We start from the raw sequence: 26,844 nt of genomic DNA, 5'->3' as shown, positions 1-26,844 counted from the left end.
GGTCCTCTTCAGATTTGTGATATGGATGCCTTCACTTTTCCTTCTGTAGATGTTCTGTTCCATTTGGAAGTCAAGGTTGGTGCTACCCAAGTGGGTTCCTGCAGCAAGGAATTTGAGGGCATCCTCCTTCATTTGCAGGACATCAAGGACTCCGGAGATTGTGAAAGTTTCCCTTTAAGTTATTATGGGAATACAGAACAAAGGATGGTCCCTGCCCTGGGTAGCATGGAAAGGGATTCCCACTGCATTTAACACAAACTCCAATCTTGCCATGGCCAACAAAGCCCTAGAGGTCTGGCCCCTGCCTCCCTCTCTGACTTCATCTCTTTCCACTCTCCTCCTCGCTCTCTGTCCCAGACTCACAGGCCTTTGGCTGCCCCTAGAACACAGCAATGTCTCTTCCCTCTAGAATGTGGGGTCTTTGTCCTTTCCAGTGATGGACCTTTCTCCAGAAGCTAACACATCTTGCACATACTAGGTGCTCAATAAATTTGGGTTGAAAGAATGAATGAACTGTGTATGATGTATACTAAGAATCTGTTAAATCTATTTGTGGTGTGGAAAGTTTTCCTGGAGGAGCTGACCTTTGGTCTAAGTCTTGAAGCATGAGGGGGTCTCAGGCCAGGTGCACAGAGCGAGACAGGATGTGGAGCAGGGAACAGATGTGTAATTCATGTCACTGGGCGCCGTGAGCCAGGCCCGCACAGCGTGCTCTGAGAGCATGCAAGAGGAAGTGACTCAAGCAGGGCAGAGGGCTGGCAGGAGGCTTCAGCCAGGAAGTGATGTTTGAGCTGAGCCTTGACAACTGAAGACACAGCTCACAGACAAAGACTAGAAAGAGACATTTCAGGCAGCGTAAGTTTCCTGGACTAGGCAGAGAGTATGGAAGACGATGGTGAGAAGAGGGTACGCCTGCTAAAGATCTGGGATGTTTTTTCCGGAGAAAAATATAGAAAATACAATATAAGTATAGAATACTATGTAAATATAGAATACTATTTTCACCACACCATGGGAAGTAAACAAATAAACACTATCACTGAACAACGAGGAATGGGACTCTGGCAGAAACAACACGGATGAGTCAGGGAAGGCTTGAACAGATCTGATTTTAAGAACACAAAGTCGAATAATTATGTATGCCCGTCCAAAACATATTTTCTTTGTTATTTTTTTTGGCCAAAGGGCTTTCCGTGTGACCAGATTTACATGCTCTGATGGGCTTCTCTAACTGTGGTGAAGGACAGATATTTAAATTTCCTGTCTATCATACTCAATACTTTTGTAAAATACAACAAAAATAGCATGAACATCAAATTGTAATAAATGTTACCAAACACTCTCAGTTTCTGTACTGATTTCTTCCTGGCCTGGTAAGAAGCCATGTGGTGGACCAGCTCTGATCCATGGACCACACTTGGAACCACACCGCATTAGAGTACCAACTGGCAGGAAGGTGGTGGAGACCATCTAGAAAGGTGCAGGCAGAAGATGGTCTCAGGATCTCATTCGGTCCAGACCCTTGTCTTTGGGCAGGTGGACAAACAAATCAATTATTACTCAGTATTCTGAGTTATACTTCTGTGTTCCTTATCGATATTTACTTCTCCATGAACCCTCACTGAGAGTTGGGGTCATCCACAAACTCATAATATTATTCGATTGAAGAAGAGGGCCCCTTCTCAAGGCAAGGAGATGGTATTCTGCAGAAATGCCTGTTATTCTTCAATGGCCACTGCCAGTTAACCCTTCCATAGGTTGAAGAATGTTACGTTGGGGACATTTTGGCTTAGAATTCAGCACATACTCTCTGACCTACCAAAAATAACAAAAATAATGTTTTAAATTTATATATCCAACTTTATAAATGTATGTGTTTCATTCAGATATGTTCCAGTGCCCTGATCCATCTTTGTTGTACACACAAGGGTCACATTATGGTTCGATCTTCTGTTTATTTGGTATGGTATGGTGAAAACAGCCTGGGCTGTGGATACATGTTGGAATTCCAGTTGTCATTTTACTAGTTCTATTTGGCAAATAAAGTGACAGAAATTCTATGAGCTTCAGCATCTTCATCTAAAAAACATGTGAGAAATAACTTTCAGAGTCATTTTGAAGATTAAATACCCTATGTGAAACACTTGGCAAACAGTAGGTGCTCAGTAAATGCAGGGCCCTTTACTTTATTTATTTTGTTCCCTGTAGTACCATTAGCCATGGACTAGAGGAAAAGATTGAGGCTCTCTCAGTTGCCTTTAATTATAACAATTGCTGGAGTCCGTCCTCAGATGGTTTCTGCTACACTCAATGCAACCAATCCTTCATTCAAGTAATTACAAGCGAATGCATAGTCTCCAGCAGAGCCCAGCCCTATCTGCCCCCAACACAATTGGTGTAATGATAGCAAGCTCTGGAACCTCATCAAGCTCATGGTGCTCAGGCTGTCCCTGAGCACTTTGAATTAAGCTTGCTGTAGAAGAGAGCTCTGTTGGCTTTTGCCCTTCTTTGAGCTTGCGTAAATTACCCCTTGAACTGAGTTTATAGACCAGAGCCAGACGTGTAAAATCAAAGGGAAACTGGGCCTCAGGGACCGAACTGGAAATTGCTTCAAAATGCCTTCAGGTGACATGAATGGCAATGACTCCCCAAGCAGACCCTCACAGGGGGCTTCTCCAGGATCTGGGCAGGCTCTCTTTAGACTGCCCAAGAGGACAGAGGGCTCCCCAGACCAACACGGGCTAATAACACCCACCCTGTGTGAAATATGTGCTTCCTGGCTGCCTGGCCAGTCTAGGCAGAAGGTACAGGAAGTGAGAACCATCATGAAGACAGTCTTTGGCTCTGAACAGCGACCAAGAGAACCTCTGATCCCCAGCACTCCCTCCCCTTCTCCACACAGTCCTGCCAAGCCCTGCCCTGCCCTGGCAGGTATGAGGGTGGCCTGAGCATTCCCTGGCAACTGCTAATGTGCCCCCTGGGAATGCTGGGCCTCTCTCCGCTCAGTGCTGGTGCCCCTCTGCTCTGCTCTTTCTCCTGACTCTCCGTCCCAGTGAAATAGGCTGTCCTTGGAGTAATTCTGGAGGTACTGGTGATCAACAGCAAGAAAGGGTCCAACAGATCCTGGGTCTAATCACAGCTCCCCCTCTTACTAGCTTTGTAACCCCAAGTTTCATCTTCGTCACCAGCAAATTGTGGGTGGCAGTGACACCTGCTCATGAGGTTGTGCAATGGACCGATAATGTAGTAAAGCCCTTAGTACAGTGCTTGGCATAGAGTGGATAGTCACCAAATACTCTTATTACTGTGGTTGTTATTTTTATTATTAACGAGCAGCTGGCATGCCTATTCCCGGATGATCAAAAGTAGTTTCGTAGGGCTGCTGGAACCAATTACCATAAACTGGATGGTTTAATACTACAAAAATGTATTCTAGAGACCAGAAATCTGGAATCAAGGTGTCAACAGGGCCTCACTCCCTCTGAAGGCTCTAGGGAAGAATCTCTTCCTTGCCTTTTCTAGCTTCTCATGGCTGTGGGCATTTCGTGGTGTTTCCTGGCTTCTAGACACATCCCTCCAATCTCTGTCTTCACATTGCCTCCTCTTTGTGTCCCTATCCTCTTCTCTGCCTTATTTCCTTTTGCCACTTTCTCCTAAGGGCACTTGTGAAGGTATTTAGAACACACCCAGATAATCCCAGATACTTTTCCTCAACTCCAGATCCTTAACTTCATCTCATCTGTTACCACATAAGGTAATACTCACTCTTTTGCCATACAGGTAATATTCACAAGTTCTGGGGATTGGGACATACTTTACTGGAGGCTACCGAATAAATCCACTACAGAAGACATGCCCTAAGGAAATGGGTATGGGAAGGAGGGCTTTGCTTTCTTCTTGTTCAAGAGTCTCAAATCCTGACAACATTTGATTATCAGCTGCAAAACCCCCTTTGTTGTCTCTCTAGGAACCCATTCATGACCATGCCAGATCCTAACATGGTTACTAGGTCCCTGGAACCATGGTATATATAGTCTGGGGGTGAGTGTGTGGGATAGTGGGATGAGACAGAATAGCTTATAGTGACTAGAGGTATGTAGCTGGAACAAAGGAACTCTTAAGAGAGAAAGAACATCAAATTTTGACTCACATTATACATAGCAGTCGGGATGCTGTAGATCAGCCAAGCCTAGGGTCATCTGGTCTCACCTTATACACCTGGATATAAACTAAACTATGTTTAATCTTCACTTTTGATGTTAAGTGGTTTTGATGCCCTCCAGACTGTTGAAATAAAGTATTACTCTCTATCCCTGATCACTGAAGAGAGAGAGACATCATTTCAAAGGGACACCATGCCTATTGTATTCTATGGATTTGTGGAATATGATGTCACCAATACCTTGGTTTTGTATGTACAGCAGCAGCTCTGGGGGAGATGCAGGGGAGAAATGACCCTACCTATGAAGTCTGAGGTCTCAGGCAGAGTTTCCAAAGCATGAGTTGGTAGGAAGTGGAGGTAGAAAGCTTCACCTTTCCTGACCCTAGACCAATCCCATGACCTCTGCATATCCTCGCCTCTCATGGGACTCAATGCTCTCATTGTAAAATGAGAGGGTAAAACGGGCTAAATAATGCCCTCCCCCCTCCCAAGATATCCATGTCCTAATCCCCATAACCTGGGAATTTCACCTTATTTGGTAAAAGGGACTTTACAGATGTGATTAAATCAAGGATCTTGAGATAGGGAATTATCCGGGATTATCTAGGTGGACCTAAATGTGATTGTAAGTGTCCTTACTAAGAGAGAGGCAAGAGAGAGGTTTGACTACAGAAGAGAAGTCAACGTGGTGACTGAAGCAGAGATCATAGAGGTGCATCCTCAATCCAAGGACCGCCAGCTGCCACCAGAAGCTGGAAGAAGCACGGCACAGATACTCCCCTGGAGCTTCCAGAAGGAACCAGTTCTGCCGACATCTTGATTTTAGTGCTGGAAGACCCATTTCAGACTTCTGACTTCCAGAACCATAAGAAAATAAACTCCTGTTGTTTTAAGCCATTACTTTCATGGCAATTTGTTCCAGCAGCAATAGGAAAGTAATGTAAGGGGTTAGGCCATGTACCTGAAATCATGATAATTATACAAGAACATTCAAGGGTTCAGCTTGGGCCAGGCGTTCTATAACAAGTTTTACTCTTACTTTACTCCCAACAACAACCCTGAGAGGTAAGTACTATTAGTCTCAGGGAACCGAACATTAGAGAGGTTCATTAACTTTGCTAAAATTGAACAAGGAATTGGAGGGCTGGGATCTTACCTCAGGCCCAGCTGCTTACGAAGGATATGTGATACGCTGCTGCTTTTATATAAGTAATTTCCTGACATTATTGACTTTGTATATTTAAGAGAAAAAAAAATTCATGACTTACATAAGGCGTTCAATGTCTACTTCCCAGTGGAACTCTAAATATCAGCGTGTGTATGTGCAAAGTGAGATCTTCTTCTCAGGATATGACACCTCCATTTCTTAGATTATGAGTTAAAATTGCCTTTAGCCTATGAAAATCCAATTTCAGTAACATAAGAACTCACTTAACGTGAAACGAATTTCTAGCCCTTAAGTTAGATAAAAATATAAGTGTTAATAAAAATTATCTCAAACTTGAAAAATATGGCAAAGGCCCATACAGTGTGTCCTTATAATGCCTTAATGCAACACCATTGAACAGGCCCACGTAAGGAGGGTTTCATTCTCTTGGCTAGTGGTTCTCAAAATTTTGGTCTCAGGACTCCTTTAACTATTGAAAATTATTAAAGACCTTTTACTACGGGGATGATACTTACTGATCTTTACCATCTTAGAGATTAAAAATTTAAAAATTCAAAATGCTTATTAATTCATTTAAATAATAATAAACCCATTCCATATGAATACAAGTCACATTTTTATGAAAAAGATATATGTATACATTTCCCAAAGCCAAATAATTTAGTGAAAAGAGTGGGATTGTTTTGTATTTTTGCAAATTCCTTTAATGTCTGGCTTAAAGAAGACCTCTGGATTCTCATATATGCGTTTGGATTCAGTCTGGTGTGATATGCTGGTTTGGCTGGAGCCTGGAAAAATAGTTCTGCCTCACTGAGATACAGTTTGAAAAGGCGGAGAAGAGAAGAGGCAGAATTTAATGGCCTTTCCAGATAAATACAGATATTTTCCTCTGATACTGCACCCAACTTGGCTAGTGATCGTTTCGTAAAGCTTAATGACAATATGGAACCTGAGATATCAATGAACTTCTTGAACTCTGTTCAACTGAAGTCCATTGAGCCATCTCACACTTTAAATGAATGTTTTACCCATGTATGGGTTTTGTGCCATCGCGCATTGATCACTTGGAAAATACCGGTTCACTGAGTTCTGCAAATGTTCCCAATGTTAATCCGGCTCATGGTGCCAGAGAAAAGAGTTTCAAAATTCTAATTTTCACTTGAAAATGTGAATTTTGTCACGGCCACAAATTCTGCCAGTAAGTTTTCCTGAAGTTCCAGATTCCCTTCATTCATTTTTCAGAAACAATTCGCCAAATACCCAAGGCTGAATAACCGTAGTTTGTCAATTTTTTTTTTAAGCAAAAATGGTGTTCCTTGAAAAAAGTGGCAAGTCCTGCTCCTGAGTCCAACAACAGCCTGCTTGTCTTTCCCCTGGATAACCACACACCTTGGTACGTAGCAGGGGTGTTCAACGTCCTCTCTTCTTGCCATTTCACTGCATGGAGTATTAAAAATAGGTGTACTCAGAGTCGAGATTTAAGACAATTAATACTTTTCACTGCTTCATCAAGGACATCCTTAAGTGAAACAGGTGGGGTTCCTTTGCAGCTAGTGCATGAGGTAAAGAATGCCCCAACCACCAGAGTAGTTTGGGCCCAAGACCCTGGTTTGCACCAAGGTGCCCCATTTCCACCCACATTGCTTTTGCCTCATCAGTGCACGTGTCAACACCATGAAAATAATAAATAAAAACGGCTGATGGGCAAATAACATCTTGGTGTTATTGTGAAAACAGGTTTGGCCTCATGTATTCCCGGAAAGGGTTTTAGATTCCCCACGGATCCGTGGACCACATTTTGAGAACCTCCATCCCAAGATACCTTCTAGTTCTGAGAATCCATGGCCCTTCCCTAACACCAGATTTCCTAGATGACTTTATCTAAACCTATCCTCACAGCATGTGCCACAAAAGAGAGATGAGTAGCCCTGATACTCCTGTTAACCCTTCGTCCCACTTAGATTCTGAGTCAAAAGACGTGAGGTCTGGCTAGGGGTGGGCAGGAGGGTTTTAATCACATGTGAGTATCCAGTTGAGTCCACTGGACAGGATCCTGTGTCACCCTGGGTGGTAGAATACGAAGGAAGTGACCTATGTCAGGGTTCCCAAAGAGTGTCTAGGGCCTTAGACACTTCCAAGTCCTTTCTGGGCAGAGTGCTCAGGAAACCACCTCCTTTCTGCAGGGCTGTTTATCTCTTTCCCCAATTAATTCCTCCTGACAGCTAACATTAGACATGTAAAGCAGTGATTTCTGGTCTAGGTCAGCCACTCCATAACTATTTATAATCCTGCAGGAAATCATTATTCTTTTCATTTCAAGAAGACTGATTAAAAAAAAAAACTAATTATGGCAGGTTATAAAAACAGAATTTCAAAGGGTGCTTTGGGGACAGAGTGACTTGGTAAATAATTATTTTCCCTTATACCTAGCTCTCTAACTGCATGGAAAACTTTATCACTGTCTTCCTGATGAGCCGCTTTTTAAGAATTAGCTGGGATTCGGAGAATTGGGGAAGTGGCGCGGAGATGAGATTTGCATCAAGGCACAAGGTTTTTAGGGTATTAGTAAATCTAAATGTGTCCTATGAGGACAGGCAATGCGGCTGCAGAGCACTTGAGGATATTTAGAAGTCTGCAAAGAATCTCTGAAATAAATGTCAGGGTAGAGACTCTTTGGGGTTTGGTATCAGGGTGAAATTGATGAGATTTCACCATAGTAAATACAATTGATCTCAGCCCTCCTCCTCTGGAGCCATCAGGGGGCATCCTCTGTGACCTTGAGGATTTAGTCAAATCCAAATCGGTACAAAAGACGGAAAACATTCTCTCAAAGAGAACTGTATAACAAGTCAATCTGCTGGCTGAGAATTTCTATGTCCCCATCCTCCCTGCCAATTAGTTTCTTTTCTATTTAACGAATATTATTGTTTTCACACCTACCCTGTGCCTAACTCTGAGCAGGGCACTGGGAAGAATATAAAAATTATTAATATAAAACCCTTTAGCTCAAAGTTCCTAGTATTTTGAAGGAAATAAAAATTATGTACAAAAAACAATAAAAACAATACACATAGTAATGAAAAGAACAGGTCTTCCACTTCCTAACTGTGTGACATTAGACAAATTATATAAGCTTTCTAAACTTGAGATTTCTCATATGTCACATGGGGATAACACTAGTGCATCCTTTGTGGGGTCGTTTTGGATATTAAATGAAATAACATGTGTAAAGAGCCTTGTACAGAGCCTGTATTTAGCATTGCAAATATCTGGGTCAATTATAATAACTCTAATTTTTGAGTGACTTTCCCTCCTAACAATAACCAGGGAGCACTATTCCCTTTACAAATGATGGAATCTGAGGCTCAGGAAAATAAAATAACTCGCTATACCATGATACCCCGTGGATGAGAGTCATTGCAAAAGAGCAGAGAAAGGGACAGGCATTGGAAAGATATGGGTCATTAATAGTTATGGTAGCCTGTCTCCAAAATGGCGCCCCAGGGAACCATAGTATTTGTGTCCTTGTGTAGCCCCCTCACTCAGTGAATGGGGGCTGGCCCCGCAATAAATGTGGCATCAGTAATGCCACATGATGTCAGAGGTGGGTTAAAGGAGCCTAGCAGCTTCCACCTGGCTCCTTTGGGATGTTTGCTCTTTAGAAGCTCCATCTTGGAGCTCAGACGCCATGCTGCGAGATGCCTAAACTCAAGCCACTGCCCCAGCCAAGCTCACAGCCAACAACCCGCAGCAGCTGATCGTCCTGTGTGTGCACTGCTTTGGACTTTACCCAAAGTCAAGCCTCAAGATGACTGTAGCCCAGATGATGCTTGACTACGACTGCTTCTGAGAAATCCAAGTGAGAACTGCCCAGCCAAGGAGGGGTCGCCTTTCATCTAGTATGTGGAGAGATACAGGGAATCTTTCTCTCAGCCTAACAATAAGAGATAACTAGATGATCTAAACAATCATAACTTTCTTGGAGCATGTCGGAGAGCTAAAGTCACAAGACAACTAGGTTAACTCAACTCCCCAGGTCGATAAGCCCCTCCAAGACGAGATGAGACCTGTGAACTGTTGGACCTGTGGCAGAGCATGGGCGGCAGAGGCGGCCTCCATAACAGCAGGTGGCAGGGAGGGCCCCGCTTGTCATTCATTTTTATATGCGCAAACTATTTTATAATTTTAAAGGTACCTGGACTGAGAAGCAGATGACCTGTTTGGTAGACAGATGCTGATTGCAGCCCAGGGACCTGGGGCAGTACCCCATACTTTGGCCCCTGTCTATCTGGTTGAGGCTGCCAGCTGCCTGTGGCAGAGATCGCCATGACAGTGAGCCCTTCTCAGAGAGCCACACCTGCATGGAGCAGGAAGGCCACTGAGACAGGGAGGCCAGGGCACTCAAGGACGGGCAGTGGCTTTGACAGCTGGCAGACAGCAAAGGTTCCCAACGCTTCCTGCCTCTCCTGTTCATTGATTCATGTGCACAGCTTTACACAAATCATACCTCTTCCCTGTGCTTTTCTGCCTCCTTTTCCAAGGCTCAGAAAGCTAATACAGACACCCTAACTGCACTCCCCCCGCACCCCCCCCATGCCCGCACACTCATTCGCAAACATGGTGGAGAGGAAGAACCAGGCAGAGTGATTGAGAATCACTTTACCAGCAAAATGACCACGGATACCAAATGACTTGACAGGTTAAAGGATGCAGGGACAATAGATTCTCTTAATGAATCTCTAAGTGACCAAAAGAAACAGGGCACCAAAGCCTTGAGAGAAGTAGCAATGTTTTTTTGCAAAATAACATCTATAAAGGATCTACTACATACCAGGAACTTTGAATATTTTTTAACATTCTTTATCTTCAATTCATACAAAACTAAAAGTTAGATGTTACTGTCCCATTTTGCATATGGGAAAGCCAAGGCCAAGTACAGAGTAATGGTTATGCCCCAGGTGCTGCAGTCAGACTACTTGGGCTTGGTTCCCAGCTCTGCTATTTACTTGCCATGTGACCTGGGCAAGTCTTCTCTGTGCCTCAGTCATCTCTTCTATAAGATAGGGATAATAATGGTACTTTTCATAAATGAGAGAATAAAAGTAAGACATTGGGCAATGTGCCTAGCATACAGTAAGCACTTAATGACTATGACCCGCCATCATTAAGGTACTTTACCCAAACCACACAGTGAGAAAGAGTCTGACTTCAAAGTTGCATTCTTTCCAAAGAAATATTGTTTGTGGTTGTGAAAATTGTTCTTGTGAAATATTAATAGATTTAAATAACCTAAGTTAAACGAACTAGTATGAACTCAGATAGACCTCCCTCACTTGCCATGATCCCCTCAAGGCAGCTTAGCCATGAATGACCAGATGTTTGCTGAATGGCTTTCCCTGCTCCGTCCTCTTTCTTGTCTCCCATCTCATCAAGACTCCCTCTCTGATGGAATCTCATTCCATGATGTTAAATTTAGATAACTAAGGATCGTCAAAGTCTAATATATATTTTATTTGCTATGCAAATTTAAGAATATCAAAGCAAAACAGGACTCCTAGATAAGATCATAAATTCCTCTTTGGGCTCTTTGTGTAACATAAGTTATCAAAGAGGTGGACATCGATGAATGAATGGGTAAGTAAAATGTGGATATATATACAACAGAATATTATTTAATCTTAAAAAGGAAGGAAATTCTGGCACATGTTATAACACGGATGAACCTTGAAGACATTACGTTAAGTGAAATAAGCCAGTCACAAAAGGACAACTGTTGTATGATTCCACTGAACGAGGTAATTAGAGTAGTCAAACTCATAGAGACAGACACTAGCATGGTGGGGGCCAGGAGCTGGGGGAGGAGAGCACGGGAAGTTAGTGTTTAATAGGTACACACTTTCAGTTGTGTGGGATGAAAAGAGTTATGGGAATAGACAGTAGTGAAAGTACTTAATGCCACTTCAAGAGAGTTTTTTAAAAAAGATTGATTTATTTATTTTAGAGAGAGAGAGAGCGTGTGCATGCATATGCAGAGGGGAGGGGCAGAGGGAGAGAGAGAATCTCAAGCAGACTCCCTGCTGAGATCAAGACCTGAGCCAAAATCAGGAGTCAGATGCTTAACTGACTGAGCCACCCAAGCGCCCCCACTTCAAGATAGTTTAAATGGTAAATTTTATGTTATGTATATGAAAATGTTTTTCAAAGAAGGAAAATATGAAATTTGGAGGAGACTAAGGGCATTATAATAATAATGGAACATAAAACATTCGTGAGTTTCTTGTTCTGAGTTGTGCTTGGAATGGATCATGCATGAGTCCGACAGCCTGGTGGATGCTGTGAGATCAATAAAATCTAAACTCCTCAAGCTCTATTTCTCTCAATGCTAAGAGCCATAGCTATTGGGGGATGGGCTCCGGGAATTAGAACACCTGTCACTGAGGGCTAGAAAAGAAACAAGATAATCAGCTATCAAGAATATTATAGATGGAGTGATTTCTAAGGGAGTACCCAAGATGAAAATCTAAGCTTGCTAAACAGAAGAGGCAGACAGGGAGGGATCAACTGCAATTTATTGTTCATTGAAGGTCTCTGTGGCTAGCACTGAACTGGGCATTGCTGGGAAACAAAAACTACAAGGTAGCGTTCTCTACTGAAGGAGCTACCATCAAGTCAGAAGACATGACAGTGCCATGTCATCGGAACCCATTCAGTGCTAAGTTGTGTGGACTTTCTTAAGAGATTGGGATGTGTGGAGGTTCAATATTGTGCCAATTTGGCTTGACTGGAACTATGTTTCCCAGAATTCCTTTCCCTGGATGGTTCTGAGTTAGCACTGGTCACAGGAAGAATCTGCAATATTTGAAAGCAGCTATTATGCCCTGAAGGTCCTGGTGGACCAGCACCCATGCAGGTGCCTCTAATGAACGCTGGCTCTCATTGGTGGGGATACAGCCGGCTTGCAGCTCTTCAGGCCCCACCTGTCTCCTCCCCTGAGTCTGGAACAGCAGCATGCGTAACTCTGTAACAAAGAGCACCAGCTTCTGGAGGTCACCCCACCCCCATCATGAAAATTAGAGGCAGCAAGAGAAAGATGTGGGTTCCAACCTGTCCTCGTGGGCTCTAATTTGCCTTTATGGGTTCTGATTTGTCTCTGTGCACCCCAAATTTTTCTCACTGTTCTCCACTTCACATCCATCTTTTCTTTCCAACTGCTGGCCTTGCTGACCTGGAGAAACTTCAAGCCTAGCACCAGAAGTAGAAGCAAGTCTTACATAGCTTTCTTCACCCCCTCCCACAACGGCCTAAGGTCTAATGTCTCTGGTGCTTCCCTTACTCCATATTAGCCATGTGGCTCTGCTGTTCTGAAAAACCATCACTAATAAGACCATGGGACAGTACAGTCAGGCAAAAGAAGGTATATGTGAGCTCAGCCTTAAAAGCTTAGGTTTTTAAATCATTAACATGCCAGCCACTTTCTAATGCTACTTTCCAAACATCACTCATCCATGCCTTAAGACGGACTTTGTTCCATCATAAGCCAGTGTTATTTCCAGCTCAGTACATACCAACCCCTAAAATATATTCCTGAGCCAGACCCAGGTAATCTCTTTTTCAGTCGGCCTGATGCCCATAGCTTTAGAGTGGATAAACACAAGCAAAGTCTATAAAACCCAAGAGAAAAACAGGGGAAAGTTTGAAGCAATTACATTCATATGGTTTAGTACAATCATCAGGATGATATTTGGGCTTTGGAGTTATAAATGAGGATGAATCCTGGCTCCACACTTTCTAATCATTGGGCTTTTGCCAAGTGGCTTAACTTTTCTGAGCCTCAGTTTTCTCATCTGTAAAACAGGAGGATAACCCCTTCATTATCAGTTTTCTGTGAAGATAAAATTTAAAAAGTGTAGAAAATACTTACTATGGTGTTTTTAAGTGCTTAGTAGTATACCAACTATGTGTACGTGTACACATGCACACGCGTGTGCACACAAACACAGAAACTCACTATGAGGACTGAGGGGTTCCATTCTTTTGGTCATTGTGTCTTATCTCCAGTAACTGGGATGTTTGTCTATAATGAATACATGGATGGATGGATGGATGGATGGATGGATGGATGGATGATAGATGGATGGATGATAGATGGATGGGTGGATGGATGGTGATGTTTGCTTTGCTAAGACTCTCCAGAAAGAAGGGGCAATGCGAAAGAAATGGACCTGAACTCCATGACTTTGAAGCAGATGTTAAGTCAGGAAGAATCTGCAGAGAAATCACTCAAAATTGCCGCAGCATCAGGCTCTGCCGGGTTTTTGTCCTTGCTTCCCCAGGGTGCGTTCTTCAAGCACCACACTGCTCCGTGTTTCTCTCACGGACTTTTACAGTCTTCATATCCCTTTCATGAACATAATGCCATTAGATCTTTGCAATAGCCCATTAAGGCAGGAAACATGCATATTAGTGTCCCCATCTTACTATCAGGGAAGGATTTTAGAGAGGCTGAGCCACCTATTCTGATATCTGACTGAGGGCTGCTTCCATCGTGAGCCACAGCCAGACCAATGTCACAGACATGCAAAGAAGAACCACAGTTGCCCTGAGAAAAGCTGCTTTGCCATTAGAGCAAAATTATGGAGACTGCATCTTGGTCTCGTGTAACGAATAGGAGGCTTCTGCAGGGGAGCCGGGGTACCAATGCCGGGCCTGCTTTTCCTAGCTGCCATTAGCATGGCCAAGGGGAGATACTTGGACCTCACCATCAAATAGATCAGAATTTGAATCCCAGCTCCACCACTGGAGAAAACCTTAAGCAAGTTACTGACCCTCTTTGAGTCACAATTTTTCAATCTCCAAAATTGAGATAATGTCCAGTCTGGAGGCTGAACTGAGATAATCTGGCAAGGTAGCTGGAATCTAGCAGAGGTTCAATCAATGATAATCCTGTTATCCCTTCTCTATCCACTTCTACCTCAGTGGAGTAAAGAGAAACATAGCAGAACAGTTAAGAGCATGAATTAGGGAGCCAGCCTGTCTGGCTTTAAATTCTAGCCCTGCCATCTATTGGCTATGTGACCTTGGGAAAATTACTTAACTTCTCTCTGCCTCAGTTTGCTCTTCTGCAAAATGAAGACAATAATAGTACCGACCTCAGAGGGTTCTTATGAAGATTAAACTAGTTAATATTTGTAAGGCACTCAGAACGTTGACTGGTATATAGTAGGTGCTACATACGTTTCTTTTCTTAAATAAAAACAATAATCATTTTCATGGAACTTTTGTGGAAAGAACCGCTGTGAAAATATCTTTTTTAATTTAGAAGAATCAGACAAAAGGAGGGAAATACTAAAACATCTTCCTGAAGCGTTGAAATGTACCGAGCCCTTACAATTTCATAGGCACGAAATAAGATGCAAAATGGTGACGTCCGAGCTACTCATTCAGTAAACCTGTGATGTGTGCCGACTGCACACCAGGTACTTTGCTAAGCACTGGAGATTCGATGGTGGACCACACAACCACGCCCACTGCCTTCGTGGAGGTACCATTCAGAGGGATGGGTGGTGGAAAACTTAGGGAAAAAAATCAGTAAGATAATCACGGCTTACAATAAGTACTTGCGGGGGGCCCCTGGGTGGCTCAGTCAGTTGAGCGTCTGCCTTCAGCTCGGGTCATGATTCCCGGGTCCTGGGATCGAGCCCCACATCGGGCTCTGCACTCGGTAGGGAGCCTGCTTCTCTCTCTCCCTCTGCCTCTCCCCACTCGTGCTCTCTCTCTCCCTTTCACTCTCTCTCAAATAAATAAATAAATAATAATAAAATAATAATAAGTCCTTGAAGGAAAGATAGCTGTGGACTGTGATGGGGGACAATGGCAGGAAGGAGGTGTCTGGACAGAAGGGAGTCAGGGGAGGCTTCTCCAAGGCGGTGGCACTGAAGCTGAGACCAGAGGGCTGTGAAGGCTCTGCTCACAGAGCTTAAATCGATCTAATCTAAGGGGTTGGGAGCACTTGGCATGAGCATAAATATAGAGATTCTAATGGAGCTGCCTCCCAGGATTGTTCTGAGGAATAAATACAGTGAAGTCTGAGAAACACCTGGCACACGGCCTGGTCCATAGTACATGCCGAACATCGCTGCCCTCTCCCTGGAAAGTGCGCCGCTTCCGAGGGAACCCACGGTTTCTGTGTAGTCAAATGGAGCACTTTTCTAGGCCCATCTCTGCCTCCCAGAGCAGCATCCAATGAGGAATTAATTCAACAATTCCCTCAAATCAACACACTGTTACTAAGTGAATTTATTTATGAATTACATTAAAGATACAGATTTGATAAAAGATACAAATCCAACCCTAACCCTGCTCTCCAGGGACTTACAGACTGAAGGAGGAAACAGACAGCTACAAACTCGTAAGGAGGGAGCCCAGGACTAGAGGGGTAACACCCGTCCACCCCAGAGCAAAGGATGGAGTGGCCCACAGATCCTCAGCAGAGAAGAAATGGGACAGAGGGTCAGGAAAGTCTGGCTACCTGGGGAGGGAGTCTCTAGGCATCAAAGGAGCCTTCAGTTTGCTGGCATGCTGGATGGAAGAATGAACACCTGCCTGGCTCATGACACAAGGCCCCAGGGGCAGGCAGGCCCCAGGGCAGGGGTGTGAGCCGAAGGAAGAGGGGTCCAGACACTCAAGATAGGCAACAGCCATGCCACAGGTAGCAAAGACACGACCACTCTTGCCCCGCCTGGGAGGGAACCTCAGTCCCAAGGCAATGAATGCATTCTAGCCACCAAGCCTCTCCTGCCTTCCGTCCCTGCCTAGAGTTCCCTCTCTGTTCCCCACTTCCGGATTCAGTGCACAGCTCCCAAGTTCAGTTCTGTTTCCCTGGATATTACAGCCCATAGCCATCACCACCACCCCCTCCACAAACCATTACAACCTGCGTCCGCAGGACTCAGATCCTTCTTCAATCAGACCATAATGTAGCAAGCCCTTGCTGCATGCAGAACTCAGTGCGAAGTGCTGGAGGCAGACCTCACACGGGGCACGATGCAGGGTGCCAGGAGACACAGGCGGACATTGTCCTTCCACACAATGTAGGTTTGAGTCAGCACCGAAAGAGATGCAAATAAAAGGAACAGGATGATGGTGGAAGAAGAGATTTCATACTTGCCATGTCTCCTCTCTTCCCACACTACATGGCAAAGTTCTTCATTCATTCACTTGTTCATTGAAGAGATATGTACCAAGGGCACTCTCCTGGGTGATTAAGATACTTCAGTGCACAAAACAGACGAAAATCCATCAGTGGGGGGGCATTTTCATGAAGGCATGGAAGAGGTAAGGAAACGACCCTGTGGACTAATACAGCTCGTAGTATGGGCTTGGAAGTGCAATTCAGTGCAAAGGCCCTGAGATGGGTGTGTACGTGGGGGAGAGCAGAAGGGGAGGAGGACTGAGAGGTAATCAGGGGGCCATGAGGGGACATGAGCTTTGCTCTGGGGGAAGTGGGGAGCCACTGGGAGATTCTGCATTGGAAAGGAACGTGATATAACCCACATTTAGGAAGCTGTTGTGATACCACAGGAGACAGATGGTAATGGCTTCACCCAGGTGAGAAGCAGAGAAATGGCTTTAAATTATGTTTCCCTCCCTAGTGCTTGGGACCATGCCTGGCATCTGGGAGAAGTGGGATAAAAACCAGACTGATTGGATTGAAATACAACAAAAACCTAAAGAGCGCTTCGGACCTGAGCTCCAGCCAAGTGCCAAGTCCCACTGCAGACAAACATGAGGACAGACATGCTAAGTGAGGCCCTGTATCCTGCCGTCATCCGGCATCCTCTGGACTGTGCTGACCGAGCTGCGGTTTTTTCATGGATTGTTCAGTGGGCAATCCTGACAGCAGGGCATGTGAGCCCGAGGTCTCATTGGCTAGAGCTGAGAGCTGCAAGAAAGAAACCTGTGTCCTGGGTAAAGCAGTGAGAAAGGAAAGGTCCCTGTACTTCCATTATGTCACGGATTTTTAATGTATCAAGTGACCTCAAAATTAAAAGAGGCTTCTGAAGACCCATCCGCCCCCCTCCAAGTTTGCTATCCTCAGAAAGGCTGCCCTGGATTTCAGTCCAGAAGCCTGGTAAAGAGAGGCCCACGAAACTCAAAAAGGCCTAAAGTGATGATTCAGGGACCAGGCCCAGCTTGTCAGATCTGGTGTGCTCTGGATGCATAGTGAGCAAGAGATCATTCTCTCATGGACTGAACCCCTCACTGCCCAAGCTCCCCTCTTCCACCTCCCCCACCTGCTACAGAGTCCTCCAAACAAAGGATCACGTCATCTTTATGATCATTCCAACTATTCGCTGTGAGACACTTGCTCGCTGAGGAGCTCATTCTGCAGAATTTTACAGGACTTGGTCCAGGTGAGAAACTGCAGAAAGATGGAGAAAAAATCAGGATCTTGGTGAGTTTCATTGCCCTGACCCCTCTGTTGAAAGGAGTGCCCCCCTGCATCACTGTGACATCAACCTGTGTCTAACTCCATTCAGGCTGTGAGCACGGAACACCACATACCATGTGGCTTATGAAGAATGGAAATTTATTTCTGAGTGAGTGAATAAATGTTTCATCAGCTCGAGACAGCCCGTGCATGGGAACAGCCCTAGAATCCCATCCGGAGTCCAGCGCTAGTCAAAGAAAAACCTTAACCTCCATAAACCTTCACCTTACCCTCCCAGTTTTCAGAGTACTAACGATGCAGTCCCTGATCTGACCCTCGTGGCAAATCTGTGAGATAACTGTTATCATTTCAGTTGTACAGGTGAGAAAACGGAGCCTCAGAAACATTCAGGGATAGCCTCAAGATCATACAACTGGTAAGCAGCAGAACTAGAACTTGAACAGCCAAGTTCAAGTTTAGAGTTTATTCTGTGCCTGAGGAAACTTTAAAAGAAAGGCTTTTACTTCTAACTAGATCCTTTTCTAATTTATGTATCTGTATCTCCTAAGTTAGGATCCGACGTAATCTCTTCACTCTGGAAAAAAAGTGTGGCCCAGTAAAAACGGGTTGGGCTGGAGTCCAGACCGGAGCTGCAGGAATCAGTTATGTAACCTTGGACGAGGGCTGGCACCTCTCAGCAGGCCCCCGTTTCTTCTTCTCTCAAGTGGATGGAATAATACCTAACTTGTCTACCTCACAGTGTGCCATGAGGCTCTCACAGAAAAAGAGAAGAAAAGTGCCCCAGAGACCTAAGCTCAACATTACGAAGGATGCCAGGGCTCTTGTGTCCTTCTGTCCTGGCCCCCGATGCTCTGAGAGCCGATGGTGGAGGGGCCCTAACTCTCCCTACCCCGCCTTATTTCCGTCTTACCCCATTTCCCAAATCTGACCCTCCCATCAGAGCCCAGATCTAGGATTAGACAGTAGTGGTAGAAATTTTGTACATCTAGCCAAAAACTGCTGAATTTTAAATACTGTATGTGGATTATATCTCAATTCTTTTAAATTAAAAGATGCAATTGCTAGCCGGAGAAATAGGCACAAAGACCTGCCTAAGACTGTAGCCGTGGTTAACATGGAGAAGACAAATTAATTGTAGGAGATTTTGAAGAACAGGAAGAAGCCAGATGTGATTAGAATTTTAGGACTGAAAATGAGGGAGGACAGCGGCGCCTTTAACCAAAAGAAGAGCAAGCAAGTCTGGGAGAGACCATAACCACCTCCGTGTAGGGTGTATGGAATTTGAGAGTTCAGAGGGACACACAGGTGCACGTGTGCATCGGGAAGCCAGAAAATCTGGTCTGGATTTCCGGGAAGGGTGAGGACTTGGGAACTACATAAACGCCATGGTCAATGACAAGATTGGATGTGCTCTGTCAAGACTTAGGAAAAGAAAAAAGAAACAGCAGAGTTTTTATACCTCCGATATCCTGAGTGTTTCTCTAAATTGGTGGGCTCCAATCCTTGTCAATGTATGAATTCTTTGGGTACGGTTGAATTGGTTAACGTTGTCTTTCTCCAAGTAGGGTTAAGGTTTTCTCTTCTTTGAGCAGATAAAGGACCAGTACTCACCTTGAGCCCGGCCAGGTTTGGCTTTAGGCTTTGTTCCTGCTGATCTGTTGTGATCTTTCCCTTACTCCGAGGCAGAGTCATGACTCTAAGGGAATTGTTTGAGCGTGTAGCCCTTATCCCTAGGATTCCGGCCTCCTGGAGTCCTAACTGAAATCCTAGGGAGTTTTACCAAGGCCTCTTGGCTTTGGCGACTTGAACTCCATCGTCTATCTCCCCAGTACTGCTCAGTTGCTAAAACCTCTGCTCAGCACTTCAGCTTCCCTGCTGTTCCACTGCTCCGGGCATCCTGAAATCTCACTCCTCACTAGTGCAATTTAGGAGTTATCTGATGACTTCAGGAGTTTGCCTGCAGGGGTGCCTGGGTGGCTCAGGCATTAAGCATCTGCCTTCGGCTCAGGGAGTGGTCCTGGAGTTCTGGGATCGAGCCCCACGTTGGGCTCTTCCTCTGGGAGCTTGCTTCTTCCTCTCCCACTCCCCCTGCTTGTGTTCCCTCTCTTGCTGGCTGTGTCTCTCAAATGACTAAATAAAATCTTAAAAAAAAAAAAAAAGGAGTTTGCCTGAATATTCGGGGGATCATTTATCTGAGGTTCCCTCCTCTCCGGCAGCCCCAAGTGCTGTGTCCTCTCTACAGTGAGGTGATGCTTTCTGACCAGGATTTACCCCCTGGCTGAGAATGACAAGTAGCCTCAGGTAATAATCTGAAGTGAATGGGGAGCTCATCTGATGTGCTGCCTTCTGCCAAGGATCGTGGCCCCTCTACTTACTGGGCTGCCCCTCCCCCCAGCTTTCACATATATTTTAAATATTTTGCCCAGATAGTGTAATAGTTTAAGTGAGCCCGTTAATGCAACAGGCTACTCCACAAAACTAGCACTTTTCATTATGAAAATCAAAAGATAAATTAGGACTGGCCCTTGGCAGCCTATTTTGGGGAGCCAGAAGGGGAGCAGGCCGATGGAAGGAAACGAGAGCAAAGAGGAAAACCAGAGTATACAATCTTATGAAGGCCAAAAGAGAAAAGGGCCATGGAGTCGGCATTATCAAAAAGAAAAACAAAACAAAACAAAAAAAACCCAGCCATGGAAAGAAGGCTAAAATAAGGACATTGTCCTTGACAAGGAGCAGAAGGTCACGGGTATAGTATTTACCGATCGTTTATACTCATCAACCGGTAAGCTTTTTGGGGTGGGTGATGAGTTTTACAATTTGTATTTTTACCGAACAGTTCTGAACATTCAGCATATAGCTGTTCATGAATTATACGATAAGGAAAAGTTGTGAATGTTTGAAAGGTCTGTGCTTGAGAGAGGCTGGTGTAAAGCTGATAGAGCTGTCTGGCTCGGAGTGTCCTCTGAGGAAGGGCTGGGAGGTACTAATTTAGCAGAGGCCCCCCTGCCAGACTATTTATACCCACCAGCACATGTGCCAGGTGCCTGGCATTCAGTTCATGGCTCAGGAAGACGGGAAATAAATTTCATTTCAAGGATCCCAGCTCACAGGCGGAAAAAGAAGTCTGGCTTGTGCTTTCTCTCTCACCCTCCTGATGGCCACACAAATAACAGCCCCGCAGTGAAACAGAGGCCTGTGAGCACAGAGTTCAAGGACCCGGCTCTGGGTCTATGAGAAAGGTCGTTTTCTCTGCTTCATCTGTCAGACATTTTTTCCTTTGCATTGGAGTGAAAAGAATATCCTTGAGTTCACGTGGACCAGTCTGACAACTGGAAATTCCAAGCGTTGCAGGCTCGCACCCTGGTGGTTTCTCCGCCAGGGAGGAAAGCGCTCCCTGCTAAGCCCACCTCATCCTGCCCCTTCTCACCAGGCCCCCTCCCTTCTGGTAAGTATTGGGTCCATTTCTAGCCTGTATAGACAAGTCCACACAATAGTCTAACCCAACAGCACTTCACAGACCAACAAAGTCACAGACGAATGGAGCTGGAAGAGTCCCCATGGGCCCACCAGACATAGCAGAGGAACAGCAGCTTACTAGTTAAGTGTGTTAGCCCCGGGAGCTGGGTGCTCACATTCAGATCCTAGCTTTGCCACCTTTTACCCTTGTGACCTTGAGTAAACTGTGCAGCTTCTCTGTTTCAGTTTCCTCTTAGGAACAATAGGGATGATAAAAACACTTCCCTCGTAGAGCTGGTGTGAGGATAACACAGTCCCTGGCTACACCTGTGACGGCAGGAGAAAGCTCATCATAAACCGAACGACGCAATGTACATGCGCGGCGTGATGCGATGACCTTTATTGCTCTTCCTGGCACCTCCGTGTTTAGTTAACCCTTACTTGTGTGGATTTTAGGAGACACCACTGTTAGACTGCTCAGCTCGGTGCGGCTCAGCATCTGCACTGTGCTGGGTCAGAGGGTCAGAGGGGGCTCACCTGCCTGGGGGCGAGGAGCTGAAGCCCCCAAGTCACTGTGCTGCTGGAGGTAAGCTGCCCCAGAAGCAGCCAGCATCAGAGAAGGGCTCTGATTGGAGTGGCAGGCAGTCAGAAACAGTGCAGGGATGGAGACAGGCTCTCTGAGAAAGTTATCGCCACCCCACACAGCAGGAGAGAAGCAACTGCCACCTCATCTTCCAGCCCCGTGTACAGCGGATGATCAGTGACTCATCGCAAAAGGAATGTTTCTTTATGAGGATGCAATACTTCTGCATTAGGCTGATTACAGATTGTTCCTTGTCAGCCTAACAAGTGTGATCGTAGAGAGTCTGGCATGCAAATGCACAAAGGACTTTGGAGTCTGACCCACCTGCGCCCCAACCCAGGCTCTGCCAGTGACCAGCTCTGTGACCTTGGGAAAGCTGCTTGGCTTCTCTGGTTCTGTTACCTTGCCTACAAAATGGGGATAATAAATTTAACTCCACCGGGTTACTGCTGAGAGTCAGAAGACTTGGCATACGTGGAATGCTGTGCGCCTACGGCACCAGGCTCAGAAGAAGCAAACAAGACAATGACCATGTCTCCCTCTTCCTTCCTAAGAGAATCACTATGTCTAGGTGCACACAGGTAGACCATTCAATTGCTCGTCAACCTATCCACCCCACTGCATCTCAGGTGTATCAGAGTTCCCAGAATGGAACTGTAGTTGCTCAGAACATAAAATAAATAAAACTCCGGGGTGTCTTGTTCTATAACATTAACAGTTCTATTGCTTTCATCACCAAAGCTCTAACACTTTGAATTTACCGACTTAGTCATGAAAAGGATGTTCATTACTTAAAAACAAAACAAAACAAAAAAACCCAACACAGACCTAGGTATGCTGTCACAAGGTAGCAAGAGATACTTTACCTGGAGCTATTTCAATAATTTCCTAAATTTAGAAATCCGCACAAACTTCTTTGGCCCAAGTTATCACATTTTGTATTTATTTTCATGTCGATGTTCCCTACTCAGCTGGGACTATGGACCACTGATCTTTGTACAGTCACTGCTTAATTTAGTATTTAGCACATAGGCAGAGCTAAGAAAATCTTCTTTTAAGTGAGCTCTGAATTGAGCTGTTCTTCCCACTTAAACTTTTTTTTTTTTTTTAGGTCAAATTCAATACTACTCTCTCTATGATGGTTTACTATGACTCAGGATAAACAGTGTCATGCCTTTTACGTACCAAAAATAAAGTATCTGTTCACATGAACAACTCGTTAATAAAAGATGCTCATCAGAGATGTCAAAAGACCTCAGATTTTTCTGAAGTCTCTTCCTTCCGTCCGTCTCTCTTACATGTTTCAATATAACCTTTCATGGAATCTTACCGTCTAATAATTAAAAACAGAACTAACAACAAAAGAGCTGTTGCCGTTTATTGAATGCTTACCATGTGCCTGTGTGAAGTGCTTTACATGGATTATCTGAATTCTTGCCGTAGCTTCATTACAGGGTCAAGGAGAAGGCAAACTGGATGCACTGGCCAGTCACCCAAGGTCACCCAGCTAGCAAGCCAACTTTCAGACCCAGGACTTTGTGCCACTGCACCTATGTGCCTCCAGGCACGGCATTTGGGCTTCCTGGGATCTATTCCACAGACTTCGCTTCCCACCTCAGTTTTTCCCTTCTGTGCACCTTCTGCTTCAGCTGGAGGCACTCCTGTTAACATACCCACTCTGCATTTGCCCAGCTCCGCCTCGGCTTAGGAGAGCCTGCTTCTTGGAATGCCTTTCCCACCTTCTCTGCACAGCCTATCCCGTTACCCTTTAAGACCCAGGCCAACCCCTGTCTCTTCCAGAAAACTTTCCCTGATACCCTCTGCCCACCATTAGCACACACCCCCAGCAGTTATCTTCTCTCCCTTCTCTGAACTGCCAGAGCATTTTATTGGCACTTCCTGTGGGCGCCCCACACCTTATCCCTGGTGTTTTGGCTTTGTGTGCAGAGGTCCCAACTCTCTCTCCTGGACACTGCTCACTTTGGAGGCAGAATCCACGCTGGATCCAGGTCAGGTGACTGTGGTGGAAGCCCCTCCCCTTGCAGCCCCAGGACTGGGGAGCTTTGTGTGAGGAGCTAAGGCACACAGATTCCCTTCCTGGCTTCTCTCACGGCCCCCTCCCCCCGACTTAATTGATTTAATGGGACTTTGTGGGATTCATCGATGAAGCATGAAATGGACCCACATGCTGCCGGAGCCACCCAATTAATCGAAGAACTAGCGAAAAATGAAAATGCTGGATAAGATCAAAATAAATAATTGCCAAATTAGTCACCATCTGTGTCTTGTTGTCAACAAACAGAGACTAGTCCTCCTCTCACTCCTCCCTGCTCAGATTGTACAGTGAGGTCTCAGCTGAAAGGCATGAGTAAGGAACTGAGGGTGTTCTGGAGATAGGATGTGCCCCTGAACTTACTTTGGGGAAATTCCATCAACCCAGTTGGTGTTTATTAGGCACCTACTACATACGTGACACTCTGCTGAGCACTGGAGATATAATGGTGACAAAGACTTTTCTGTCTGTGAGCTGAACAGGTGAGTAGGCTCATAAACAGATGGGAAGAACAAAGACTGGCAGCTTCATCTTGGTCATGTGGCCCCGGGGAGATCCTGTCACTGTTTTCAGCCTCAGTGTCTTCACCTGTGAGATGGGCTGATGCCAGGCTGGAGAGGGGGAAGTGAGATGACATTGATGCAAAGAACTGGCTCACGCTGTGTGCTTCGTGATCGGTCACTCCCTTCCACCTCTCTCTCGGGAGCTGAGCCAGGGGTGTAATCCCTCCCTCAACACAATGAATGGAGGATTACATACACAGTTGAGGGAAACAAGTCCATGATGGAGACCTCACATAATTGCCTTCCGGAAGAAACACAGAGCTAAATGAGTTTTATTTTCTTCACAAATTTCCTGGTGAAATGCATCATTTCCCATGAGCCTCAGATGGCACCCCCTCCAAACTAAGATATCTTCGAAAGTACCTAAGATCCACATCTTCGTTTCTCCATCTCTATAGCAGAAGACATAATATTCACCTCCCAGGGTCCTTGTGAGAAAAAATGAGATAACTCATATATCTGTGCAATAAATGTTTACTGAGTGCCCGGGACATGCCAGCACTGTTCACGCTTCTGGGGTCACAGCAGTGAACAGAACAGATTTTTAACAAAATCCCCGTCCCTCTAGTGGGCAAGACAAGGGAACAAATATCGACATAAATTATACAGTATGTCAGGTGCTGAGATGCATGCCAAGCATTTGGTACAAAGCATGACTTATAACAAGTGCTCAGGTTTATGGAGATGGAAAGAAGAGTAATTTACCAAAACAAGTCGGCTTCTTCAAGGTCAGGCTAAAAGATGTTGTGGGTGAGCAGTAGAGGAGGATCTTAGCCCCCACAATTACTTAACCCTATGTCATCCTTTCGAAGAAAACATCCCTGGGCTTATCAGTGCTTGGAAGAGTCAATGACATTTTTCCTGTATACTTGAGAACAGCAATGGAAATGATTTTCTCCCTCAGTCATCCCTGTTTCCAATTTACTTCCGTATTTGACTCAGTGGTCCAAAGTATCTCCAAGACTTTCCTGTATGAAAAATGAAATTATGTTGGCAAAATGGATATATTCCGTGGCATTTTGTTTCCTGAGGCAGAAAGAAATGATTCAACTTAGATGTTGGTCACTGTCCTTGGGACGAGATTCAGTGTAAACGCTCAGAGGCAGCTGACTGAAACCAGAACATCTACCCCTGGAACAAGGTAACAGACTTTAATTCTGCATCTGAAAAAGCCAAGAGTTGGCACACACATTTCCAATGAAAAAGTCTCACCGAGGGACATAAGGCTGCTTGACCACAAGCTCGAGTCATCAGATGAAAAGCATGAAGTGGACATGCTTTCCACCTCTACTCCCAATGATGAGCACCCCAGAAACAGTGGTGGGGTGACTTTGAGCAATAATGCAGCAAATCTCTGGGTTCCTGAGGGCTGAGACCACATTTTAATGCCCTTTGGAGCCCTAACAACTTCCAGAGTGTCAGGTTCATTATAGGCGTGCTGGTGACCACTCATTTGCCTCTCCTGATCGGTCCTACACCCTGCTCCACCCTGCTCCGCCCAGCTCTGGGCCCCGAGAGACTGACTTTCATGTTCTTAGTCAAAGTGCTCTCTTGCCATCTGACTTCTGGTTGAGTTTGATCAGTAGCGATATTAGGGTGTTTATTCCCTAATGCTCTCCTTGAGGGGTGGCTGGGGGTTTATGGTGTCCATTAGGGGCCATTTCTCCTGTCAGGGCACCTTATCCACATCTCTCTCTCTCTTTGGGTTCCAGTAACAGCTTCTTCGCCTTGCATTTCAGGCTTAGGAACGGTAAGAGCTCCCTACGGGTACTCAGCCCAAGCCGCTTGCACTATCCCTCCATCAATTTTCTTAAACACTATTCTAAATTTCAAAATCAACTCATTTATTAAAGGCTCCTTAAAATATCCAGTGGGAACTTGCCATTAGTTCCCTTCCAGGAGCCCAGCTGATAGAGAATGTGAATAATAAATGTTTGCAAAATGAATTAATTGGTTAATGGACTCAAATAGTATTATCCTGTTCACATATCCATATAGCATTATAATCCAGACCAAAGAACCAAAACCCATCTGATGATTAAAATTATCTGGAGAACTTTTAAAATAAATATTCTCAGGCTTATCTCAGAGAAATCTAGAGATTGAGTCTTGGAAATGTCTGTGTGTAGCTTTAGGGATCTCCAGGGGAATTTGATGATCAGATGGCATAAGAACCTCTGATCTAGATGGCTCCCTCAGAATCCCTGACCATCCTAGAACCAGACTCTCTTAAAGACTCTCACCACCTACACCGACACTGCTCATGGCTGGTTCCTAGAATAACTGGGTCCAGGAGAAAAAAGAACTTGTAATCCCTTATGATACTTCTCTCTTCGGTCAGGAGAGGGGAAGGGGGTGGAGAAGAGATAGGGAAGAATTTTCACCATGAGTAGCGACTGGTTATCCAA

General features: G+C 45.0%; 1 protein-coding gene across 2 annotated transcripts in view; it reads right to left on the bottom strand.

The window, feature by feature from the left end:
- The window catches only part of TMEM65 (transmembrane protein 65), a 188,883-nt gene that overhangs the window by 63,677 nt on the left and 98,362 nt on the right, over nt 1-26,844 (bottom strand). Inside the window, exon 8 of one of the 2 annotated variants that reach the window (XM_045805679.2) lies at nt 11,474-25,404. The exons of the other annotated variant lie outside the window; for it this stretch is intronic. Within the exon in view, the coding sequence (XP_045661635.1) occupies nt 25,375-25,404 (30 nt within the window). The 3' untranslated portion in view covers nt 11,474-25,374. Of the gene's footprint in view, nt 1-11,473; nt 25,405-26,844 lie in introns of those variants that run through there. 2 annotated transcript variants of the gene reach the window in all.

The sequence above is a fragment of the Ursus americanus genome, chromosome 9, assembly GCF_024610735.1.
Source record: "Ursus americanus isolate L20-20 chromosome 9, mUrsAme1.1.p, whole genome shotgun sequence".
NCBI classification, from domain to species: domain Eukaryota; kingdom Metazoa; phylum Chordata; class Mammalia; order Carnivora; family Ursidae; genus Ursus; species Ursus americanus.
This window is presented reverse-complemented; position numbering and strand designations above follow the sequence as displayed.